This window comes from Phalacrocorax aristotelis, chromosome 1, assembly GCF_949628215.1.
Source record: "Phalacrocorax aristotelis chromosome 1, bGulAri2.1, whole genome shotgun sequence".
NCBI lineage: Eukaryota > Metazoa > Chordata > Aves > Suliformes > Phalacrocoracidae > Phalacrocorax > Phalacrocorax aristotelis.
The window spans coordinates 92,036,228-92,063,235 of record NC_134276.1 but is presented as its reverse complement, the minus strand read 5'-3'; the positions used below and the strand labels follow the sequence as shown (position 1 = coordinate 92,063,235).

General features: G+C 35.7%; 1 protein-coding gene across 11 annotated transcripts in view; it reads left to right on the top strand.

Annotated features, from left to right (window-relative positions):
* The window catches only part of DMD (dystrophin), a 1,138,094-nt gene that overhangs the window by 839,721 nt on the left and 271,365 nt on the right, over positions 1-27,008 (top strand). For all 11 annotated transcript variants that reach the window (XM_075097793.1, XM_075097785.1, XM_075097765.1 and 8 more), the window contains 2 exons: positions 9,606-9,817; positions 17,466-17,620. In XM_075097793.1, the coding sequence (XP_074953894.1) occupies positions 9,606-9,817; positions 17,466-17,620 (367 nt within the window). The remainder of the gene's footprint in view (positions 1-9,605; positions 9,818-17,465; positions 17,621-27,008) is intronic.

The window sequence follows — 27,008 nt, the reverse complement described above, 5'->3', positions numbered from 1 at the left end:
AATATGAATGTATGATGGCAACACAAAGTTATGTGGTTGTAAGAATTCTGAAACTCATTGCCTGTACGCTTCATTAGGTAGGTAATGAATTTCACGCATTTCAGTACTTAAACTGCCAGACCTACTATTATGTGTTTGCATCAGTTAATATGGAAGTCTGTGAAAGCATTAGTGTATGAAAGATGATGTACTTCAATAATCTAATAGCATTCTTGTTTATGTTCAGAGAAAGTAGAATATCATTTCACTAATTTAATGTCCCAGTTTTAAATACAGGCCCATAGAAGTCATATTTCTTCTGAAAAAAGTTTTCTTAAATGTTCTGTAGGTATGTTGATTATTACAAATGCTATCATCCATGAACAGAAATTAGATTCATCATTATAAATTGCTTTCCCTTTAACAGCTTAAGAAGCCAAAGTTCTAGAAAAAGTAGTAACTGATATTTGGGCAAAGATAAATACTAAAATACCTAGTAACTTCTAATTAATAATTACATTCCTAAGAAAATAAAGAAATTAATTCTTTTTTCCTATTAAGTTCTTTGAAAACTTTTCTGTAAATTTAAAATTGAAATGATTGGATTACTTACATATTCACTCATCTAGTTAATCAGATTAGTCATAGTCCTGTGGCTTCAGTTTAGGTACTTTCCATGAGTCTAAATATCATTTCTAAATCTAATGTAAGTCTTCATAATTATAGGATGAGTATTTAAGAAAGTAGCTAAATTCAATAATGCAGGAGCTATTTTCTACATACAGCAAAGGAAATTGAATAAAACCAAGATTTTGAAAGATTATTATATCATTACAGCAATGAAATCCTCTGACTTTTCTGTTAGTGCGTTACTAAAAGTTTAATTTTTTGTATCATCCAAATAAGTTAATTAACTTCTAGTGTTTGTCTGTATGCATCTTGCTGCTGGGGTCGCAGAAGAATCACTGCTGCCTCTGCATCCTGCCTGAGCAGTGGGACTGACTGTGGCAGTCCATTTTGCCATAAACGTCCTGCTCTACTTCTTAAGGCTCTGGTGGCCACAGAGAGGTATCAGAAGTTCATTCCCTAATCTGTCTATCCATCTCCCTAGACATATGTACATATGCATATGCATATTTTTATTTGTTTTTGTAGGTTCCTAGCCAAATTATACTTAGGTTTGTTACCTATTTCATACTAAATCCCGCAGAATCTTACTTTTCTTTAGGGTAACTGTTTATTTCTCACATAAAAAGTTTCCAGATTGTGTAACGTTTTAAAATGCAAGGCAAATGCTCTGCCACATCATGCATACCATGATCTGTTCCCTCTTTCATTTAGTGATAAAATGATCATGAAACTTCATCTGAGAGGTGATAAATGTTACATCCATAAATATTTTTACAAAAACTTGGCAAACTAGTGAATGCTTTCTGAAGGACGTGTTTTCCAAACAATAAGCTCCTGCACGCCCTTCTTAGTGTTCAGTCACGGAAGTTGCTTTTTGCTTGTTACAAGAAACTGATTTCTTTAGATGTGCTACCAGCTTAGTCTGGTCTCTAACTCCCACTCCATATAGCAAGGTATAAAGCATGCTTCACAGTGCTGAAGAATTATTCACTTGATGCTTGGCGGAAACCGCTTGACAGTTTTCAGTTCATGCTGTTTGATCTGACACTTCCAAAGGAACAGAGTGACCTTCATTAGTTTGATGATATGGAAGTGATTTTTAGATAAAAGGAAAATAGGCTTAAATTAAATCATAGACTTGCAATAGTTAGAAAATTAATTACTCCCCAAAATTATCAGACTACAAAATGAGATTATGTCTGTGCATGTTTAAAAAAAACTCAAACAAACCCAAAACCTTTACACCCGTGGAATCAAATCTCCCTTATTGCCGATCTTTCTTAGCCTTTGAGAAGCCAAGGAAGGTAAAATTCTTCTTCCCACAGCTTTCATGCCTTGACAGGTCTTTCAGGTACATTTTCTCTTCATCATCCCAGAAAGACAACTGAAGGCTCTGAGCGCTTCTTCTTCCTGGTTTCCCTTGTAATACCTTTTATCTGTTCTTAGAAATGAGAATTTGCACAATAGTATAAAGAATTACAGTTTCTTCCTTCTTCCCAGATATTATTCATTCACCTTTTTTATATGCAGCTTAATTTGAATATATACTTTCTGTTTTACCTGATTTTTTGTAAGCCATAGGTTGTTTTTTTTTTTAAATCTGTCATATACACGTTATGATACTTATATGATAAGGAATAATCTTTCTATAAATACTTCAATAGATTAATGGTGCATGAAATCCACATCTGACACTTTCCTGTCATAAATGACAGACTTCACATTAAGCTAGTTGCCACCCCACCATTAATTTTGGGTTGTCGGTTAAATCTTCTCATCACAGTACTGACCATCTAAGGGATGCATAAAATTTCTTAGATGACACAGTATTAGTGTTTTTCCATGTTTAGTTAAAGTATTGCCCTTAAGGTCATTGTTTAAGAAGTATGACTTTTATAAGCCTCTGAAAAAGGTTAAGAGAAATACTGCTTTACAAGAAAAGATAAAGAAGGACAGATGAAGCATAAACTACTGACTGAGCGGGCTGCATCCAACTGTTCTCTACTGTGTGCTCTGTCCTATCCAGCTCTGCTCCATAATGATAGCCTACAGGCAGAAACTTAGTAGATGTTATAACTGTTCCCATAATTCCTTAAGTACTTCAGCATTTAAAAAAGAAATGTTTTAAACTTATCCTCATTTGACTCTGTTTCTATTATCCAAGTGGTCTCCCTAGACCCGTCTCTCACAGACTCATGATTGTTCTTAAGAACAGAGCCGACATCCTTTTGTCAAGGGATGTTGTATGATAGACTTAATTAACGTGATTCTTCCTTGAAGAATAAGACTCAGGTCAGACACCTCCTGTTCTGGAAGGCAACAGAAGAGAAGGTAAAGCACCTTCAGCAAGAAATAATTGACAAATGGAGTACTTTAACTCAATCCTTTTCCTAGGGAAAAAATAATATATTGGTTTTTCCTTAGAACAATACAACATTGGAAAACATCAGGAAGCCTTACATGTAGTGCATGGTTATTGTCCCTTCAGAATGGTCTTGTAGCCCTATGAAAAACATCTCTTTTTCCTCCTAATTTGGTTATCTGTGTTATGTGGGAAATTATACTGTTTAGCAGAAGAAAAGGAAAAGTATAAAAAAAGGTGCAGTAGCCTGGTATGTTTCTGTTTAAATCCATATTTTCTTGTTTCTCCATCATGCCTCTCAGAAAACCTGCTCACTGTTTAGTAAGACACATTTAATATTTTTAGGATTGGAAAAACTAGTGTTCTACACAGTCACTAAAGTTTAACTAAACTAAATTTTGTATGGATAAATGTATAGATTATTTAAAAGCATATGAAGTAAGATCAAATACAGAACAGTTAGCTATGCAGAACACTCAAAGAAAAGTATATTACAGGGCTGCAACTCCAACAGAATTAATCCAACCTGACAGATGATTCAAAGATGAAGCTTAAAATGCATGCTTGTCTTTGTAAACAACTTCGTAAAGGACTTAAACTCTATAGGGAGATGTAGGGGTAATCTCTAGGGAGACGTAGGACTAATTTTCAGGATTGCATGTGATTGAAAAAAATCTTGTATTGACGACTTAGAAGCTGTGGTAGTATGCTTCCAGCGCAACCCATGGCAATGCTGGTCTTGGGCTGTTTTTAACCTGTCCCTCCCAAAAAACTACAGTTTTATGTTTTCAGCATTTTCAAATATTACAATGTCTAGGTACTCAGCTGAGCTCTGCATACAACCGTGTCTTGCTGTTTTCTACTTGTTGTGCTGGCTGGGGCATGCACTGTCATATAAAATGGTGTGCTTGCGGTTCTATGACTCTGCAAACCACATTCAGATCAGGGCTGCGTCCAGTTCTGTAGCAAGATTTTCAACCAACCCAACAATTTCTTAACCTGTTATACTTGACATTGACAACCAAAGTTGTTACAATTGGCAGAGGATGTAAAATGTTTTCTTCTTTATGCTTTCATTCTATTTACCAGTGACAGTCATTCTGTACAGCTGTAGTGTTCAAAGGCTACTCATTACCCTAAGAATGAAGATCTCGGTTACCCTTTTTTCTTTCAATGCATTGGGTGTTTCATATTGCTACAAAGGATGGGGGGGGGGGGGGGGGAACCCTTATGATTTGAGAGATTATGACAAGAATACAAAACTATTCATAAGTCACTTTCCAGAATTGGCTAGATTTCAAGCTTAGTGTGTCTTTTCATCATGATCATTGTTGCAAGGTATAAGTAAATTGAAACACTCAAAGATGCATATAAAACAATTTTCATTTTTCAGTTAAGGAATATCAGTGCATCAGTAGCTTCTTTTGGTAACATGAATTATAACTGTCCATAGTTCTGCTGTTCTCCAGTTATATTCTGCAGCAGGTCAGATTGCATTAGTCCCTCTAGTCTTCAAATCTATGAACCTGCAGTGAAAAAATTACTTTTATAGGAAAATGTCAATTTATTGACAGTAATGCTTTTGAAAAGCACTCTCTTAGAGAGCAAAATGAGTGCAGTTTAGGTAATTTGTTGGACAAGGAAAGTGGAGGTTTTCTACCTTGCAAATTTTGTTGTTATTCATTTACTTGTCCACTTTTTTTTTTGGAGTGTGTACTGGATTCAATGGACTTATCAAACTGGCATGGAATGATTGCTTTTTTCATCTTTGCATAAGCTAAACCTAACTTATAGTAATGAACATTATTGTTCCTGTTTACTGACAGGTTCTTCTACGACTCCTTTTCTGTTGTTTCCACTGTTGTTATATTATAAACAGCAGAGAGTAAACTCTCTCATTGAAGAGAGTTATATTTGTCTTATCAATGGTATGAATTCCTAATGGAGACAGAGAGATTTATTTTTATTTGTTGTTTCTCTATTATACCTAGGGTATGAAAAAAACAATTTAATAATTCTTGTTAATAAAACTGAATCTTAAGCCAGCAGCCTTCTTCACTGAGATTGTTCTTTCCTCAATGTACTAAATCAATGTTAACCAGATTGAAAAATATTTATATTGTGTTTGATTGCTTTAAATGCAGATTTCTGCTTTGTTATTGCTTCTAAAGATACTAAATCTTTGGTCAGTTCAGCAGAATTTCTTTTGTTCATCTTAGTGCTATAATCACTGTTGAACAACTAATGAATAGTAATGATGAAAAGAGAAAATGAATAGCAACCTTGACATTACATACTGGTGGAATTTCACCATGTTCCAAAATTCATTTGAGAGAGTTTAGTGTTGAACTGGGAGCAGTTGGAGCCATGCTGGGACATTTTCCAGTAAGCAAGTGCAAAATTTGTATAAGTGAAGCACTGTGAGGACTTCTGCCTGGAGCACTGTGATTAGGAAACGGATGGGGTCTGGGTTTCACTTCAGGAAATAACCTGTTGTATGTATTTTTTCTTTCTGACACTTGGTTTAGATTTGTTAATTGTCAAATATTTTTAGTATTATCTTCAAACATATTTAGTTATTGGCCAAATGGATTGATAAAATTATTTTAAATTATTTCTTTTCCTTAAGTCTACAAAGAAAATGTTCTTTACTTCCAGATTGCCCCTTTGCAGATTGGTTGGTAAATAAATTCTATACTGAATAATTAAGAATCCTTTTGAGATAATTTCAAATACTGATTCTTACAATAAAGATATTGCGCTGTTGCCAAATTTGGGGCGGGGGGATGGGAAAGGAAGAAAATTAGATACAAAGGGGGAGTGCCACACTAAAAAAGACATTAGGCTTGAAAATGGAGAAGGCACAGAATTTAGCTGTAATGACCAATGTAAGCTGCAGTGCTTCAGAAACTATTGAAGTCTGGGGGGGAAAGGCTTTTGTCATCATTACTAATTATTTAAAATTCCTGTGCTTCAATGATATTAATAGTGCACATGGAGCCACATTTGTTCTGTCAATCTAGGCATTTTCAATGTGTAGTCGTCACAGTATGTAGGTGCAATGATATATAGAAGATAAAGATCGGAGTCTGATCTCAGTAATATGCTATTATAATCCAGAGTGCAGTAAGGATAATTATACTACTTTTTCCTGGAAAAGCTTACCTTTTTAGCCATATTAAATGTTCTTTCTTAGGTTTCAGGATATTTTATAATCTTTGCAAAATCTTTTGTCTGGTTTTGGCTTATCACTTTTTTTTTAATTTATTGAATATTGAAGGCCTTCAATTCAAGGTAGGAAGCAGTGAAAAATTTTTTTTTAGTTCTCCAAAACTTGAGCAAAACCTTTTCTGGAACAATTGCTTCACATGCCATTGATTCTTCTATTTTTCTGGTTTTGGAACTCTTAATTCTTATTTCTCGGGTTGTCTTCCTGGTTCCAGGTAAGGGTTATTGGAAGAAATTCACTTTCCCTCTGCTGAATCCCATATGTTCATTGTAGCCTTAAGGATTTTATAAACTCCTGACAGCAGAAATAACCCTTCCAAGGGTATAGGCAGAGTGTTAGCCTGAAAAAGCTTAGTACTGAGATTCCTCATTGCTGTCTTATAAAACACTCTTAAATATTTTCGTAAACCTCTTCCTGTCAGTGCCCCGTCAGAGAAAGACTTTTATATGTTCCAGCGCCCTTGCACAATACCTCCCATGATGGTCAGAATACTTTAAAAATTGTTTTCTACTGTCAAACAACATTATCTAATAACAATTCTCTGACCCTTCTCATCTGCAGTCAGTGACTCATCAGCTGCAGGTGAGAGGTTCGTGAGTTGCTGGGACCAGTTCTAACGTAATATACATTCAAATTGGATTTTCTGAATTTTTTTGTTTGGCATAAATCTATAGGTGGTATTCACCTTTCCTTCTGTGGGAAACATCCCACTAAAGAGCATTCACAGGAGCAAAATATGTCCTGACAAGACGCTGATTTACATGGTGATTTTCAGTATATTTTGGAAGTGAATTTAAGCTTTAGAGGCTTGGGTTTTTTTGTTATTCAAAAACTAATCAATAGTCTGCATTCAGATGGGAACATCATTTAGAAGACGTAAACTTAATGATTTTTACGTTACCTTAAACTAAATACTGTTGTCATAATCATAAAGGCCTCTTCATAAATTACCTCTACCTATTTTGTCTTATATAGTACTGCACTGTTCGGTGTATTCCAGCTCAGAGAGGCCAGATTAATTATGTACATGTCATGGTGTGTTTATACTCAGATAAAGTACTTTATTAAGTGGGTCTTGTCACTCACTGGTTCAAGAAAACAACGTGGGTTTTTGGTTTTGTTTTTTTTTTAAGTTCAGATTACCTAGTAACTTCTTGAACTCTTCAACTCCAACCTGTAATAAAGCAAAATTATTACACGTTACATTTCTTATCCCTATTTGAGGGAGATAACCCAAGTGTTTTCATGAGGAAATGTGTATCTCAGATCTGGAGCTTGTGTATTCATAGTCACTTGTGTAAATGGGCTCCTGAGATGTACTGAATACAGCTTTCACTGTGCAGCCTCATTCCCCTCTTGGGTGGGAGGATAGGTCATCACGAATCCCAGGACTGTGGTATGTGATGAAAAAAGTCTGGCTGAGAAAAGCACAGTCCCTAGAGAAGGACTGCTAATATGTCTTAGATACAAACCTCATGAGACATTATAGAACAGATCCATCTATAAATATTTTGATTTTTGTTGATAAGAAATATCAGCATTTGTTATTAAAAGCAGCTACTATGAAGAATTAATATAGCTGTAGGCCCAGTTTTCTTTCGAAGCAGTTCTCCAACAGTTTTCATTAACTCTTAATCCCTCCCCCAAAAAAAATTCCCACACCAACAAACAAAGAAACTTATAATAAAACAAAAATAGGTGGGATTTTTGTAGGTTTTTTCATGGGCAGCTGACATAAACAAGCTTTCATACTTGTGTCAGCTACGTACCAAAATATTCAGGTTGCCAGGAATCAAAAGATAACACACCGAACTTCTCATGGTTAAGGGGGAAGAGCTCAAATAGTTATTTGCAAGAAATAGGTGGCAGCAATTGCCCATAGGCCAGCAGCATTGTGGAAAGTGTTTGGGCAGTCTTTGTCCCTTAGACCTCCAGCACAACCCCTGAGCCACATGCTGAAGCCATAGCACAGAGATTTTACTTGAGCAGTTCAAGAACATTTGTTATTCACCCTTCCTGTAGACCACGGTCTCTTTGTTGTTTCAAGTATACCCTAAAGCTTATATCAGAAATCCACCCAGACAGGGCACAGAAATGAGTTGTCGTTTTGTGACCTTTGTATACAGCTTTCTAAAATGAAGGGTTAGATGTGCTTCAGATTAAATTTAAGTATTTGGGCCTTAGGCTATCCTTGCTTTGCTCTGATTGTACTTTGTGTTTTCTAGTTCTGTTTCTTTAGTTCCTTTTGCATTTTCTTTGACTTGAACATGCTGCTATGTGTGTTTACTCACAGTTTTTCTCCCTAGGCTTGAGCAGGGGATGCTGAAAGCTTTTATCCTCTTTTTTTAAACCTCAGCTGAGTCCTTGGAAAGATCTTTATCCCTTCTTCTGGAAGAAGGAAGAACACTGCTAGGCAGAAGTCTCCTTTCCCTGCTGAAGCATTTCTCATCCCTTTAGTCTTTAGTCTGCACCATTCTGGAATCAACCCTGCAGTGAGAGATGCCATGTTGGAACTACCACTCAATGATAATTTCAGTTGCTTTCTGAGTACCTAGAGGGCCTGTGAATTTTCAGTGTAGTCAGGCAGTCTTCAAAAAAATATTGAGAATGTAGCTTGTTCTAACACCAAGAAATTAAGAAAAAGTATTTAAAAATGCCTATTTCTTCATGTAGTGCACAAATTTTGTTGTTTGTGGAATTTTGGGGGGTTTTGTTTGGTTTCAGGGGTTTTTGTCAAACTTCAACAGCTTGGATGACTAGGTCTCCTGATGTTTTTATGCTACTAAGGACGGGTCTGATGCTGGATGTTAGCCTACACTTATTATCAGTGATCTTAGTGATTATTATATTCCCACAAATCATATTTCTTTCAAATAATGGATAAAGCTAATCTTTAGTTTATCATTAACATGAACATACAAGAAAGTTTTTTAGATAGCCTTTGCAGTCTGATAACATTTGCCTTAATAAAATAAGAAAGTATAGCCATTAATTATATCTTGCAATAAATCTTTAACGAATATTACTGAAGTCCCTAAAGGACTTGTTCTTCAGAAAATATTAAACCTTGTGATGGCTTGGTAAGAATGACAGATTATCACTGATGATTTTTCTCAAATCTGATCATGTTTCATAATGCTTTTTGAGGCATGAACCTGGCATTTCTGGCTGCGTATGCATCAAAACACATGCTGTGTACGATAATGTCATACTGTCTGACCCAGAACAGTTTATCTGTTCCTCTGTGTTAAACTAAACTTAGTTGCAGTTGTGGCTTAAAAGTACAAAGGCTCTCCAATATGGTCAGTTCTAGAAAGATTTAAATATTATTGTTGACTCCCTCAAAAAAAAAAAAAAAAAGCTTTTAAGTGACTCAGCTTTTGTTTTTCCTTTGTGTTTCACCAGTTGAAAAGATACAGAGCCAGTGGGATGAAGTGCATGGACACCTCCAAAGCCGGAGACAGCAGCTTCATGAGATGTTAAAGGATTCAACACAGTGGCTAGAAGCTAAACAAGAAGCTGAGCAGGTTCTTGAACAAGCAAAAGCTAAGCTTGAGTCATGGAAAGAAATTTGCTACACCGTGGAAGCTCTGAAAAAGCAGAACAATGAGCTTAAGGTCACTACTGAGAATTAAAATATTTCCACTTGAGTTAATTAGATTATTAAAGAAAATGTCCTCTAACTGTTGAACAGTCAACATTAAGAACAACCTCTTTATCCCTTGTTTCCCATAAAAATAAGAAAGAAATTAACTTTCAAAGTCTAAAATGTGCATCACAATCCTTGAATGAAATTGGTCTTAATTTATCAGTCATAACAAATAGCTGGCTGACCTTGCAGAAAGAATACCTACCTTTTCAGCACAAGTATTTCTCATCTTTTCTGTACAACACCATCAGCTGAGGCAATGGTACTGCAGAATGGAAAATCCTGTAGTATTGGTGTGTCTGTCTTTACTGATAATGAGGCTGTATAGGTTGTCTGGAATTAGTTAAAGAAAACAGGGAAAGGCCCCCAACATAACAAGCTATATTGAGATATATTGAAAATCAAGCATTTTAGATTTGCCACAAGATAATCTCACTGGCTTCAACCTTGGCAGGGTTATTAACTGCAAAAATTCTGAAATGGCTGTTCTTGTGATTTTAGCATGCATGTTGTCATATTCTAGGTGCTAAAATGTACACCTCAGCTAACTTAAGTAGCTGAGCTATACCTCAAGTAGCAATGCAAATATGCCCTACATCAGTTGCATCAGTTTTTAAGTTTCTTGTTATGGAAATAGTCATACTTTGGTGACGTTCTTCATGAATAAATTTTGAGAACAGCTGTTTCAGATTAATAATAACTCATTTTCTGGTTGGGGAAAAACAAGATTGAAATGAACCAGTTGATCAGCCTCTTAAAGTGAGTCCTGCCTCCATGTTAATGGAACGTTACATTTTAGTTATTTGGGAGAGTAGTTACACAAATATTTTCTGATATTTCTGTTCTCCTCTCCTGCCCACCAGATTTTTTTTTTATTAACTCCTACCACTCAGCTGCTTTGTTAAAGTTTGCAAACTTAGAACAATCTTATTTGCACAGCTGAATGTTAATGAACTGCTGTGAAGAATAGTGGGATGAAGTCCTCATCAACTGGTTTTTGCAACCAGGGAAAGTATGTGTAGAACTGCATGATTGGTCTTCAGCTATCTCCGTCATCAGCTAGCCTCTGCTTTTTCAATATTTAGAAGTAGATACAAAATCTGTTGGGGTTTTTGCTTGAGTGTTTTGGTTTGGTGTTTTTTTGGTGGTGTTTTTATTTTACTTATGCCTGTAAGAAGCATAATAACATTCATCATCCCATTGTTTTAGGACTGAGAAGTGGTTAAGGCTTCTCATTTAGGATTATACCACAAGGGACATTGCTTGGGAAGGGTGGATTATGGTAAACAAGGGAAATTGCTCACTAATGTATTGGAAAGAGTTATAAATTATGTATACTACTGTCATTCAGCATAGAGGATTCTCATTTGTCACTGTCTTTCTGCAGAGATAGAGTTCTGGCTTCCACCCAGTGTTAGGGTTAAAAGAAAAATAAAGGCTTCAACAAAGTCAATGTCCCAGCTCTGCAAAGACTCAATTAACAAAAATACAGTTCTGTGCGTACACAGTCTTACGTCATTGTGTTGGAGTGTCTTATGTCTTGAACATAAATTACTTAACTAGGAAAATAATTGAAAATATAGTTTAAGAAATTGATTTTATGTGCACTTTTTACAAGAATATATGGGCTTTAAATGACATTCATCAAACAGTGTATGCTTTTTGAAGAAATTATGGGGGTTTTGGATCAACATTCTCTAAGGAGAGAAATAAGAATATGTCATTCTTCTCCTCCACCCCCAAGTTATAGAGGAAGTAGACTATCATACTTATTCATAGAATGAATGTCTATGTAGAAACAGAGTTTTTGAAAGGATACTTGCAGATTCTTTTCACTTCTTTAAAAGAGATGAAACACTTGGGCTATCAGTATCTTCAACCATTCCCATCCCAGTCTGGATTTGATGTGATGTGTTGTGTCAAGTTGCAGACATTAGTCTATAATTATAGTTTCAATGTCACAGCTAGTCCATCTTAATTTGCTGTGTGGTCCTGATGATATGAACATCAATAAGCTCTACTCTTCCAGGGCTGTTTACTTGCATTTGTTTTGTTTTGCCTAGCCTTTCTCCCACAAGTCTGGAAGAAATTCACCTCTGTCTTAGAAAATGGGGTGGGGGTGGGGGGGTGTTCTTTTCTTTTTTCCTTCTGTTTTTTTTTTTTTCCTCTCTTTCATTTGTGCCAGCCTTCCTAGAGGAATTATCTTTGTCTGCCAGTAATTCCTATTGTGTCAAATCCCTCATGAAAGCTTCTCAAATGTGACAGCATCAGCTGTTGTTTTCATGCTTGAGATAAGGGGTCATGAATGCTAAGTAAAATGGAAGTCTTTTTTTGAGTTTAGCAGCTTTATATTTCTTCTGCATAGTATTATCTAAACTGAAGGACTGTCGTGGTTTAGCCCCAGCCAGAAACTAAGCCCCACACAGCCGCTCACTCACTCCGCCCCAGCGGGATAGGGGAGAGAATTGGAAGGGTAAAAGTGAGAAAGCTCATGGGTTGAGGTAAAGCCATTTTAATAGGTAAAGCAGAACAGTAATAGTAATAATAATAATAACAATAATAATATAATGAAAAGGCAAAGCACAAGCCGTGCACACAAGCAAAGCAAAACAAGGAATTAATTCACTGCTTCCCATGGGCAGGCAGGTGTTCAGCCATCTCAAGGAAAGCAGGGCTCCATCGTGTGTAACGGTTACTTGGGAAGACAAATGCCATCACTCCAAATGTCCCCCCTTTCCTTCTTCTTCCCCCAGCTTTATACACTGAGCATGACATCATATGGTGTGGGATATCCCTTTGGTCAGTTGGGGTCAGCTGTCCCGGCTGTGCCCCCTCCCCTCCCACCTTCTTGTGCCCTGGCAGAGCACGGGGAGCTGAAAGAGTCCTTGACTAGTACAGGCACTACTTAACAACAACTAAAACATCAATGTGCCATCAACACTCTTCTCATTCTAAATCCAAAACACAACACTATACTAGCTACAGTGAAGAAAAATAACTGTCCCAGCCAAAACCAGCACAAAGACCTAGAAATACATCAAGTCCCCAAAATAAATGCTTTCCAGGCTTCTGTGCCAAACTCATATATTTTGATGTTGTCCTTTGAATATGTAGAGTAAGTACACTGCCTTTTGGCTTGCTGTTACACTGATGAAAATAAAACTGTCATTTCTATCCACTTGTGTTGAGGAAAAGAGAGAGGTCAGTGTGAGTCTTAAATCAATTCTTCAGACATATTCATTTTGTCAGCTTTGTATCTCAACACAGCTTAGTGTGAGAAAGTAGTCATCAAGTGTTCTAATTTGTTTTGATTTTGCCCAGAACTGTGCATAATAGGTCTGCCTAAAGACAGCTGAGTCAGTGTAAACGTTCCCCTTTGCTCTACGTGAACATTTAATCAGCCCTTGCGCTGCTTTTCTGTAAGTGCATCCTTGCACACGAGTAAATGTTAAGCACAAGAAGTCCAGTCTTTTGCTTATTCACCTTTTACAATGCCAGCATAATCCAAAAATATGTAACTGGCTTGTATTTGGTCAATGATGTTTTTGATGGAATTTGACACATTTGTTTCTGGAATTTAAAAGAAAAGTGACCAAGAACGATATAGCTGATAATTAAAAATACTATTCCTTTGAATCAGAAGTTAATTCAGAGCTAACTTGCTGAAGATTAAAGCATTTTTTCATTCCAATTTTTTAGTTTGATATTTGAGAACTAAACTCTAAGTACTGGGGATAGGTATAGAGAATCAGAATATGGCATTCTGGCCAATGAGAGTCTTTACCCATTAAAGCCCTGTTTGTTATGGTTTATTAAATGATGACTGCAGATGGTTAAATCAACAGGCTGAAGGTTATAGGTGCATAAATCATACACAGTCACACTTCAGCTCCTTTCCACCCCCAAGTCATCTGACCATAGGCTAGTGTATAATTAGTGTCTTCTTAATACAGCACTGAGCTTATTTAAAAAAAACAAACCCAAACCTGTAGGATTGCCAGTTGACTTCTTGGCTCCTTGTTTTGGTAAGAGCTAGTGAGACATCTCTTCTCCCCCTGTACCAGTTTAGCTGGGATGGCCAGAGTGAGGAGGAGTAAGGATGGAAACTAGGTTTCCTTCATTTCCTTCACTGACGACCTATTTCTTGTTGATCTAAATAGGAAGTTTAATAGCAACCTGAATACATCGCCTGCTCTTTGGGACTCAAGAGGCTAGGAACCTTCCACTGGCATAGCCTGGGGGGTGAACTTTATGCCTTGTGTTTGTGGATAATACCGAGGCTATCTTCCTTGGCTTTGTCATCTTTTTGCAGGGGGGTAACTTAGTAGGTACTCTTCTGCCAATCCCTGTCTACCACTGTAGGATGAAGTACAGTCTCAGCATTTTCATTATTCCAGGGCTGACAGCATACAGCTTTGATTTTAGTAAAAAAATAAAAAATTAAATTAATGTTATTGACTATGATGCAGACACTGAAATAGAATTCCTTGATAAAAAAACACAAACCTCTTTAAGTATATAAATAAAACATGCTATAGACATACAGAAAAAAGCACCGAAAGATAGCCTGATTTTCCAGATTTGTGATATATACACCTGCTCAGTGGGGGAATTTACATGCTCAGAATTAGATGACACTATATTTGAACTTCTATATGTTATTTATTTTCTTCCACTGGACAATCCTGGGGTAGAAAAAAGCCCAGCTTCAATTTCCTTACTTGTTTTTAATCAAGGATCTTTAATTACACAGACTTTCTTCTTAATAACATCAACTAGTACCTTCTAATTAAAAATTAAAATAAATGTATACCTAAGTAACATGATAAGTGCAGAACCTTAATTCTTTAAGCCTTTTACTAAACTTAGCAAATTCCAGTGATGACACAGACAAAACAAAGAGAATGCTTTAAAAATGTCAAAATGAAATTAAAGTAATGAAGCATTTTCCGTTTAAAAAAAGTTGAATATGTTCTTAAGTAGCTAAAAGATGAGACCTAAAAATCAAAAGGGAAAAGAGAAAAAAAGTTTATGCCAAGAATTTAATTCTGAAAGATTCATTATAGTCATGTGAGATGGGAGTTAATGGGCCTCTGGTAGGACAGGCAGTTAAAACATTTACCACAACACTTTGTTCTCAATGTCTGTGCACAGAGCAAAGTTGAAGCAAGGCATGCACTCCTCAGAGTTGTTGAAAAATTACATACCAATTTCCAATAAAGTAGAAAATACAAACAGTTTCTGTCTGCAGAGCTCTCTATAGTCATCATTTATTTCCTGAGTGATGATCTAGTGTTGTAATGTCAAGAAGTTAATGGATTAATGTTGAAGTTAATGGCGAGAACAACACTTCTAGAAATAGCCTAGTAATGGATCTTTCTGTATTTTTATTATAAAAGCAGGTTTGGAAGGTTTTATAAGGTCGTTTATATTCACATGGGACTGGGCAAAAAACTTATTTTCAAAGTAAAGTTTACAGGCCATTAATTTACAATACAGACAAAATATTATGGTAACTTTTCTATGTAATGCAGTGAATAGTCAGTCTGCTGGGATTCTTTGGCTGGAAAAAAGCAGCTGTATGCACGCATCATTTTAAACAAAGAAAAAGGTAGAGTATAATAAAGATGGATAGACCTAAATGTAGAATAGATACTTGCTATAAAAAATCTACAAAACTGAAATGATAACTGCTGTAGAATTTATTTTTCGGTTTATATATTTTATTTGTGTAAATATTAACACTTATGTATTTATTGCATGTAATTCAGGCAGGAAAGGAGCTCAACTGGCAGACTATTTCCAAAACAACCACCTGCTTATATTGTCTCCAAAGGAAGGGTAGGGGTTTTCCACAAAATTATCACCGCTCCTGACTACATTTCCGTATGTAGTCATGCATACACAGGGGAATGACTTCAATAAATTGTTTAGGCAGCTTCAGCTTAAGTGAGTTTAACCATAACATGTTCAGATGGTTTTCAGGGGAGGGGGTTAGTAGCCTCTTCCTAATGTTTGATGGGTAGAAATAGGATCCCTTGTTCAAAACAGATAATCAGGTTGCTGCCTTAGTACCTGAAGTTATCACCTGCTGCACAGTAATTGGGTGATCTTCCCTCTCATGAAGGAATAACAGAGAAGAGAGAGGAAATACATGTTTTCAGTTTTACATCAAGGAGAGGACCTAGAGGTGTTGAGGCAGCTTTTTAACAGGTAAGAGTTTGGGGGAGAAATCAAAACTTCCAAAAACTCGACCTGGACTCTGTTCAAAGATCAAGTATGTTTCAGTCCCAATCTTAACCAAAATCAAGTTACAGACCTTCTGAGGCGAACACATAAGTGCACAAAATATTCAAAATGTATTTAGTTTTACTTTGTATTTAGACTCTTTAATCAGGGATTACATATTTAAGTTCAGCTTTGTGTGGAGAATTCCTTATCTGAGTGAAAACAAGACTTCAAAAAGAATACTGCTTTGGAAGAATGAGAGGGGAAAAACTATTTTTTCTTCACAGACGTTTCCTGATTTGTGTATTGAAGCACAAGAATAAAGACAGTCATAAAGACAGTTTGTTTTTTGTTGACAGCTTCTAATGTTTACATGCAACTTACTCTTTCTATTTACAAATATAAACTTTCTTTCTGCTTGCATTCTCCCTTTGATTAACTAATTGTAGTCTTTGCCTAGTACAAAAGTACAAGCAGACCATCGATTACCTTGGCTCTTTCAATTTGTTGTTACACATTATGGATTAAATATGCAACTGCAATGCATTTATATGGAAATTTGCTCTGAGAAAAAGACTAACAGTGAAGATGCATGGGAGATGCTTGTTGGCTGAATGAGTGTTCCAGATTTCCTGGCTTGCTTCTGTAGTGAGACAGCTGACCCAAGAGGAGAGGAGAGGGAAGAGGAGAAGAGAAAGAGGAGATGAAAGGGAGAAAAAAAAAGAATGACCAAGGTGTAAAAAGCTTTTTTAATACTAAGGAGCACAAATTAGCATTGTAAAGATATTGATATCTTTACCAGTAGTATCTTACTATATTGCAGATTTAGTGCTGTTCCAGTAGATGGCACTAATTACATAAACAATTCACTAAAATAAAGTAAATTAAAAAAAAGTGAAAACACAGGTATTAATTGTCCAAATCTCAGTATTCTTTCATAATATGAAAAAGAAAATTAGAACATTTTATTTCACTATAATTTCCATCTATAGATAATTCAGTATCACAAATAGTGACAGTTGCATAATGCATAATAACGCAGCCATCCATTTGTCTCTCAGAAAAGAATAATCAACATTCCAATCAGTGTTTATCAATTTGAGCTGTCATGTTTTATCCAACAGTTAGGATTTTGTTGCTCGGTCCTCTCAGAGATTAGAAGTAGTCCTATGGTTTTATGACTAAAAGAATTTAAGCATTTAGAAAGACTCTGACCTCAGTTACCAGTAAATCTGAGGGAGTAATTTTCCTGGTTTTCTTTTGTTTTGCTTTGTTTTGTTTTTATATTGATGGTATAAGTTGTTCATCTTCTCTAATAACCATACAGTGTGTGTGATCATTTTATGGTGATCTGAGGTTTATTCTTTTTCTTTCTCTTTTTACTTCAGCAATTTTCAAAAGAAATACGACAATGGCAAATAAATGTAGACGTGGCAAATGACCTGGCACTTAAGCTGCTCCGCGATTATTCAGCAGATGACACCAGAAAAGTAGAACTGATGACAGATAACATTAATGCTACATGGGCTGCCATCAATAAGAGGTAGGAGATAAATTTTGCTATTAGATTTGTTGTTAAACTTCGTTAACATTCGTTGTCCAGCTTTGGTTGTAGATTATAGAAGATGTAACTTTTGAAAGTGACATGATTATAGTGAGAAAGGAAAGAATGATGACGACTCATGTCATATTTTTGGAAATACGTCTTCAGAATGCCATTTAATTCTCTCAAATAAAATTTCACCTCCCGCCAATTTTCCTCTGCTGTAACCAGTTGCCAACTAACTTCAGTTGATAGGTTATGTTTTTTAAATATTTAAAATCAAGTTTCATGTTTCTGTATCTCCACATTGCAATCTCTATAGTGATTTTGAGTCAGAAACTGAATCTGAAAATGACAGACATATCCTATTGAAGTAGGTTCAAAGGAGAAATGTTATCCTGTACCTTTGAAGCAAATCTCTAGTCAAGTAAGTTTTTATTAAATCCTTGATCACATTATCGTATTCATGATTACATTTCACAGTCTTGCAGTCCTTGGTTTAGATACCAATTCCTTCCTAAAAGCAATTTTTGAAGCTTGCCACCAAACTGTGAATCATCCATATGCAATCTATAAGATCAGAACATACTGCAGAAGAAAATTACTTTCTTTATAGTAGTAAAAGAGTTTTAAATCATTGCACATTAGATGAGATACATAAAAAATAAATCAAGGTTGTTTTATTCAGTATCTTGGATTAAGTTTTATAGCTTATAACTGAAACTAGAACTGAATTAGATCTTAACATGTTTTTAATTAAAGTCTATGAAGAAGGCCAGAAAAGTCAGCGTAGTTAAATAAACAATAAATCAGATCTTCTTGCATAAAGGTAGTTACTTAAATCACGAATGACTTCAGAAATTTATTCCCACTTTTTGTTTAAGTTTTTTATGAAGTTATTATTCATATGAATGAGCCACTTTAACAGCATTTTTTCTGAAGCATGCTTGCTACTGACTTGAGATCCTGTTCAAATCAGAGAAGAAATGCTATTGGTGTCCACTAGAAGAAAGCCACATTAATAATTTGAAAGCATTTTTTTTAACAAGAGCAATAACAAAACCGAGAAATTGGTATAAACATCCAGTTAATATCTGATTGCATTTCTTCTGTTACAGTAGTAGCCATTGTAGCCATATTAGTAGTAGCCATACTTTTAAGAAAAAAATGTTTTGCTCTCCGTGCCCTGAGAAACAGGTTGTGGGGAACATCTCTTTCTGGATGAGAAAGGCTGGGTGTCTAATGTTCAAAACCATTCTCCATGAGTAGGTTAGATGGGAGAACCAAAGGAAACTGCTTTTGTTTGTATGTAGAACTATAACCCCTGTTCGGTGAGATGGCTTTGTAATCCTGAAGTCCAGGATAGATCTGTGGATGCTCAGGTAGCAATTGTAGCTCAGAGTGCATCTTTAAATCTGTTAATGCTTCAAGCACAAACCCAGGTGTGTCTAATGTTGCCTAAATGTGAGAATTGCCATTGTTGCATGGACTCAGCAAATACTAGGCTAACAGGGAGTACAAATTCCTCAGGACACGCTCTCACAAGTTTCTGCAAAGCCCACAGACTTGTTCACAGCTCACGTGTTAGATAAATTACTGTCGTACATGTTTTATGTCTTAGAGGAGAGCTGCTTAGGTGTCTGAGTTGACATTTCCCGTTAAGAAGTACAAAAGGATAGGATTAAACTTGAACAGGTAACTGTAAAACTAAAATTTCCTAGTTACTGATTGTATTACTTTACCACCTTTCTAATATTTTTTTTTTAATTCAGTGTTTTTTATATAATATTTTTAAGACTTTTCATTATTTGGGAACTTGAAAAGAAGCATGCTGCAAATGGCAGTTGATAAGATTCTCTAAGGGCTGTATCATATTTCTATCTGTCTTTTGTGAGACATTGATAAATATGGAAGCACATAAAGTCAGCAAAAGGCTTGTAATTGGAAGATCTTCTGCACCTGTAGATTTTTCAGGTTTGCTTGAAGCAGTAGGCAGGCCTGTTGCTCATGGAGCAGCTACTGAGTGAGGTCTTGAAAGAACCAGATTTCTTTTCTTAAGCAGCTCTGTGGAAATAGAAGATGGAGGCCATGGACCTTTGGATAACTTCAATGCCCATTTGTTCTGTTTTGGGTTTTTGTTTTATTTTGTTTTTCCCTGTCTCTATGCTTCGGCTTTCAGGTTATTACACAGATCAAAACAATTTGTTTCTTTATCATTTTGGGAAACTTTTGAACAGTAAGAGACTATTTGCTGAGTAGAAAGGAGACACGTGAACTGGTTGTCACAGGCTCCAAGAAAGGCTAGTTCTCCACTGAGGTGCATATGCATGATTTCAGATATATCCATGAGTGTTATTTTCATCTAGATCATGAGTAAGTAGTGCTCTGGTGACTCAGTGACCTCATAGTGATGTAGAAATATATTCCAAATAGTGGTCTTGACCATTTCTCTATTATTTTAGAAATCGTTTTATCGCTGTTTATACACGTCTTGAGCGCCAAGAGAAAATATTCTGCTAAAGGTTTTGGTTTCTTCCACCTTTATTCTTAGTTTAAATAGCCTAACTATTTTGTGGATATTTTCACTAAAAAGAAAAATTGAGAGTGGCTTAAATTGTGTTGAACTGATTTTCCTCTAACCTGCTGCTAATATCAGGATTGTGTATCAGTGTAAAAAGTGTGAAACCTCCTTTTCCATGAACCAGATGAGTAAAACGACAGGCAGGCAAGCAGCCGTAAAATTCCACTTTACCTGTTGGTAATAGTTCAGCCAAAGCAAGTTCTTTAGTCATTAAGGCAACATCTGCCAGCTTGTGTTTTGTTTTGCTTAAGTATATTTGCGGCTGATTGCTGTTACTGTTCTGTTTTATAACATTGAACTATAACAAATAACATTATAACTCCTTTAACAGCCAAGTTGGTGATTGCTTGATCGTTGCTTCACTTTTTTTACTCATCACTTTTTAATTTTTATTTTTGTTGTTGATATTGCAAAGATACATTAAAAAGCACGTGAACTGATCAGTTGGGCAAAAGCCAGAGTAACTTGTAAAAAGGTCACTTCTCTTTAGAAGCATTGAGTTTCCAAGAAATAACTATGTTATTTAAGCTGAAGCAGTTAAGGAGAAAGCAATCTTTATTGCTTGTATTAACAAAAATAAACCTAACAGATGAACTAAAGTGTTCTCAAGAGAAAAAAAAATACAATGAAGAGAACAACCATTAGAAATTTACTGTATATAAAAATATTCGTTTTGCTGGTATTATGTTACTCCCTCCTTTTGTGGGCACTCATTTTATGTGAATTATCATATAAAACATAACCACTTGCTTAAATTTGTTCCTTTCTTGGGAATCCACCAGATGTGTTTAATTTTCACTGACTTAGAGCTAAGTCCCTTTTAAGCTTAATATTTTTCTTAAGTGGAGCATATATTACATAACGTACTCTGAGAATTGGTTAGGACTCCAACCCATCACTGTGTAACAGACATCTTTAAATATTTGCATCTTCCACCAGTCCCTGTGCTCAATTTCAATGGAATTCAGGCTGACAGTGGGTGTTAAGAACTGTCCCTGCTCAAGAGGCCTTTTTTTGGGCTCCTGGGACAACATACAGGACACGCACATCAGTCAAAACATAGAAAGTAACTTTTTTCCCCATTACAGGGTATGGGCAGAGAAGAATCACTGTATAATGAGATTTATGTTATTGGTTGAAGTTGTAGGGCATTAGAGAGGGAGTGGCAAGAAGTTGAGTTTCTACACAACCTATTTGAAAGGTCTGAGATACTAACCCCCATATTTATCTAGGAATGGTATTAATTCTCTAATGCAGCCGGTTGTACAAACACCTTGGTTTTGCACATCAGCTGGACAGTATGAAATGCGAATGGCCAAACAAACTAAGGACATAAGCAGTACAGAGTATGATGCGTATCTCTTTCCTATGTAAATGCATACGATAACAGTAATTGTAAGTGTGAAAAAGATCTTAATCTGGTTTTGGTCTCATAGCGGCAAACCTTTCCTTATCAGGGGTTGCTTGTTATAAAAATACAGTTGTTAGAATGTAAACTTTATTAAGACGTAACGTTTGTAAGTATAATTTTATTACCTGCACAGAAAGAGCTTGACCGTTCTGCTGGAGACAGGTTTTCTGTACCTGCCCTAATACTACTTTGCTTTATGGCACATGTGGAAGTAATAGCATCTCTGTTACAGTTGAATTGCATTCTGGGTGAGAAAAACTACATTTACACATCAGCAACAGCCAGGAGTATGAAGTATGTTAAGTTATACTGAAGATTCGTAGTTGGTTTCAGTAGCTAGACCTTTCTAGGAACCATCTCTGGAAAGCTTATTTGCTCATTTAGGCTTGGACTGCTGAAGTCAAGAAGGAAAGAATTCACAATATGCTTTACTTTAAAGAACATTCCCATCTTCTAGATACTGCAAGCAAACTCAGTCTTTTCCTCTCCAGTCTTCTATTGCTTTGATGGTTGGTCCGCATTGCTAAAATAGGTATAATTCCATTTGTATGAACTGCTATTATAGTTCTTTGTGCAGGCGCACTTTCTTTGAGCACAGTGAAACAACTAAATTAAAAATGTAAGATGTGGCCATGGGGACCTTTTTTATATGGGAAGTTCGTTTACACATCTCTGCCTGCTGTTGTCCTGGTTATAGAGCTGCATTTGTGTGGGCGTGAGCAAGAAATTATTGCAAATGTAAAAGTTCAGATGAAGATGACAATGGTAAAATGCCTTTTTATGATGTAAGTTTTCTCTTTTTTTCCCAATGAAAACATGGTATGAGAATTTTTATTTTTATCGTTATGTTGTGGTTATTTATTGATTGTTTTTTGAAATAATTTTGCCAGGCTTAAGAAAGTAGATAAGTAGAGTGATGGCTTTTTTCCAACCAAGATGTCATGCTGAAGCTTGTTATTTACACCAGTGTAACAATAGATACTAATCTAAAATTGCAAAGACTGCTGGAGAACATCACAATTGTAGGACAATTATTTTATTTTGCGAGAGTTGTTGATAATACATTTTTATCTTTATTGCATCTATTACTTAAAAGAGTAAATTTTCAGTCTGGGTGTTTGTCACATGTTGTCTTTGAGAAGTCTGCTTGGTTTTAATTTTATAAGGACGTAAGTATTTAGAATTATTCACATTGAATGAAAGTGAATCTCTACAGTGTCATGTATCACACCCAAGATTATGTTAAGAAGCAAATAATTTTATATGCCAGCATGTTTTTTGAAGAACTAAAGTAGCTCTGACTATCCTTTTGAATAGGAGGAGAAACAACTTTTTCAAAAAAGCATTTAATCCAGAACTCTTCTGGCAAGCCTGAATTTTATATAGGGTCCTAATGTCTTTCCCATTAGACAACAGAGTACAAGAACCCTTTAATTTTCATGAAACTAATTTGTCTCACTTCGTCAGAATGGCACTCCATGCTTCTGAGAAGTTACTCTCCAGCAGAGTCAGTAACACTGGCAAACTCTGAAGAAAAACTGTTTATTAGCTGTTTGTGATGCAAGAATGTTAAGGCTTTTGTGTTTACAGTGTGAAGTTTCCAAGAGTTGTTTTCAGATAACAGATTAAAGTATTTTTTTTATCTTTGTTCTATTCTGTTACTATTATTTTACACAAAATAGCACACCCTCAAAAAAGGACTATAAAAAGGATGCAGATACTACTCTGGTAAGGTTTAGATGTTCTGAGTTTAATTTATTTGTTGTTTCATGTTTTACTTGGTTAAATATCATCCCTTACCATTTTCATATTAAAAAGTACACCTAAAAAGCCATTCGGGGGAGAAGGATTGTTTTGTGGTGACAGATAAAGGAAAGGTTACCTATTTGAAAGACATTCTACTAACTGCCTATACTCTCAAAGAAATATTTATGTATAGAATATAATCTTAAACTTATCAGCAATGACATCGGTTAACATTGCATTGTTATTTTTCCATCCTAATGCCCCTAAAAATGATGAAATATCAGCTATGTATGCGAAAAAAATATTAAAAGACATAAGTAAAAATGCCAGATGCACCTCCCATAAACAGGAGATCTCAAAAGTCATCTTAACTGCTTATATTCTGGCTTTCACTTTTGTTCTCCACTCAGCACGACCGTACTTTTTGTGCAGTACTGATACCAGTAGGTGGATCCAACGTGAGAAGTCAGCTGAGGGTATTGAATATTTGTGGTTTAATTTGTGAGAGGATAGTCTTGGATATTCAATGCTTTCAAAATGCTGCTAGGATGAGCTGAAGAAGTAATGTTACCCAGAATACGGTATGATTCATCATTTCCACCTTTGTGAACATATTCTTGTGATTTTTTTGAGAAACTCTTTTAGGATTAAAAAAAAGAAAGAGTTCTTGAGTTATTTCAGGAGATGGTAGCATCAGTAATACCATACTTGACTAAAAGGATCTATGGTTCTTTATATTTCTTAAAACTCTTAGTATCAGTGTGAATAAACTTAATGTTCCCACCACTTGGATGGTTACATCTGTAGGGTAGTATTTTTATCACTTCCAGAAAGGCAGTAGATCATCTGTAGGTCTACTAAGACCTCCCACGGACAAACACAAATGACCTCAAAGAGAAAATTTTTGTTCTTAAATAGTTTTTTTTTTCAACTTGTCTGTCCCACAAGTGGCTTGCAGACGTCTTTTTATACACCATGAATTCAGCTGATTGATAGTTCAGTGATTTTGGTTGTTAAATGTAATCTAATGTTAATGATTTCACTACAGACAATTAAAAAGGAGGACAGAACTGGCATTTTGCAAAGAGGCCTTCAGCTTCAAGCACTGAGAGCAAGTTAACTGTTAAAACTAAGCAGGAAAAGTGAAAGCAGAATACTGAAAAGACCATACCTTATGGCTCAGAGAGTTACACTTTCCTTTTTTTTCCCTCATTCTTGGTTTATATTTAGATCTTGAGTGAAGAAGAATTCTGCTGCTCTGTTCATATTTACCATGTGTTAAAAGCTGTTTATTCCCTTGTAGTGAAAATGAGAACAGTTCCTATGTTACAGTGAAATCCAACTGGACAAAATCATTAAATATTTTATGGCACAGAATTCTAAAGGGAGTGCGACTTCATGGACTGACTTGAATCATAATCAGAGATTAATATGGACATTTCAAAGAAACACTCTGAGAAATCTCACTCTTTTGCATCCACAGGAGGTGCAAGAGGAGCAAGGTACTAAGAAAGACAAAAATAAGCCTGATATTGTGAGAGAAAGAACAGAAATGTCAATTTGTGTTCTTACTCCATTATAAGATTAAGATAAATGTTTTGTTCTTAAAGGTGAGATTTTTCTGAAGTAATTAGAGTTTTAGTCTGTATTTGAACAAGAACAGAAGCTAATGCTCTGTGCCCTGAAAGTCCAACCTTAAATCTATTTCCTATTAGTCTGTAGATAAATTAACAAACTGTAGCAAACTGATTATTGCTCTCATCCAAAGCTTATTGCAACAAATGAATGTCTTTGCTTTCCCCTCAATAGACTTCTTATCAGGTTTCAAGTCTTTTAAAACAAATAACTGCACAGAAATTAATAAAGCTGATGAACTAGCAGAGTGCCAGCAAAAAGGAATTTGACCTTAGTTGTCATCTTTTGTTTACATTATTATTCTTGTTATAGCCTTGTTTTCCCTAGTGTTTTCTATGGCTTCTTCTTTTCTTTTTCTTTTTTAAGCAGCATTTCGTTGCTATTGCAAGCTTTGCTCCGTGATTCTTTAGCTACTGATCAGCTGTTGTGCAGGCATTGTAAGCTTCCTCTTCACGGGCTTGTCAGTCATGCTTGAAACTGAGAGGATAATTCAGTCTGCCTATTAATTTTTAGACTCTTTTTGGAAGTTACCACCAAATGTGTCAATTTGACAACAGTGGTGCTCGCAACTTGTTGTGTGGCTGTGTTTTAACTATGAACAAAATTTCAACTTCACATTGTTTTTGTGTAAACGCACAAAGAAATTGACAAATGACAACAAATGGTTCTCATTCTGGATGAGGATCAGTGGCACAAAAGTCTGGTGGTTGTGACTCTTATTGACCAAGGCAGAGACCTGGAGAAGTGGCAGTACTGAAGGCAGATGGGAGAGCAACAGAATTAACAATGTAATTTTCTTGTGTGCCCTAAAATAGGGGTGGTGAGAAATCATTGAAGAAAGGTGAGATTAAACTGGTAAATCTTGAGGACAGACCTTTAAGGTGTAACTCATACAGGTACATAGAAGGAGAAAGAGTAAGCAAGCAAGCAAGGAATTTGTGAAAAGATCAGTATGTTCATGTTGTTTAGCATCCAGTATCGATCACATCTTGACCAATACTCCAGATTTAGCTGTACTGTGCTACATTCCCTGGCAAATTTAAAAAATGTAGAGCTCTTCCCCAGGTACTAAGCATTACAACTCCTGCAAACTGTAAGAAATATTATCTGCTGCAAATGATAAGAAATAATAGCTCTTGGAATTATTGCTCTAGCTGGTGTATCTGCAGATTCTTCCTTTATGCAAGATACATAATCAGTTATGTATCTGATGCATATCTGCTTAAGCACAGTAGTGCCTTCTGGCAATGAATTATATAGGTCCATTTTTTGCCTGTAAAGAAAGAAAAAAGTATTATCTGTTTAAAATGTGCTATATGTTTTTGAGATTCCGTTTGTTCACTTGACACAGCATATGGTAGAACTACATTTTTTTTGAAATATCTCAAGTGCCATGACTGCAACACCCATTTCCCACTGTCTGCATTTTATCTTACTAGTATGCTATATTTTATTTTTTCTTTTCCTTATTTTCTTTTTCTTGTTCTCTTTCCTATTATTTATATGTTTTCTTATTTATTTAATTCATGTCAGATTGGACTTGGGCCTAATTTAGTGGTAGTTTCTTTTAAAATCTAACTCATATGCATTTTCTCTAGCCCACAACATGACTTATATATGCTAGTTTAGTGGGTTTTTATTTGTTTGTTTTAAAATCTGGAAGCGATGCTATTGTTTGTTATTAGTAATGGTAAACTGTTTAGAAACTTTCATGAGTTCTTGGTGCTGAGGCTGATACCTGAGCTATGTTAATTAATCACTAATAGTGTCTATTGCTCTATTATGAACCATATACCTTTACTGATTCCAAGAGGGTAGATATATTTTTGTGGTAGTCGACCTGTAAGTTTTGCAGTGTGGTTCTATTTTGAGGAATGGGAGGCAATTCTTCCAGAGCTGTCCTCTCTCTTTGTTCCTGTGGGAACACCAGCAGAATAGACTTGTTCAAATAAGATGGCACTAAGAAACCAGAGTTCAGATCTGCCATTGGTGACATCCTTCCTTTTCATCCTGTG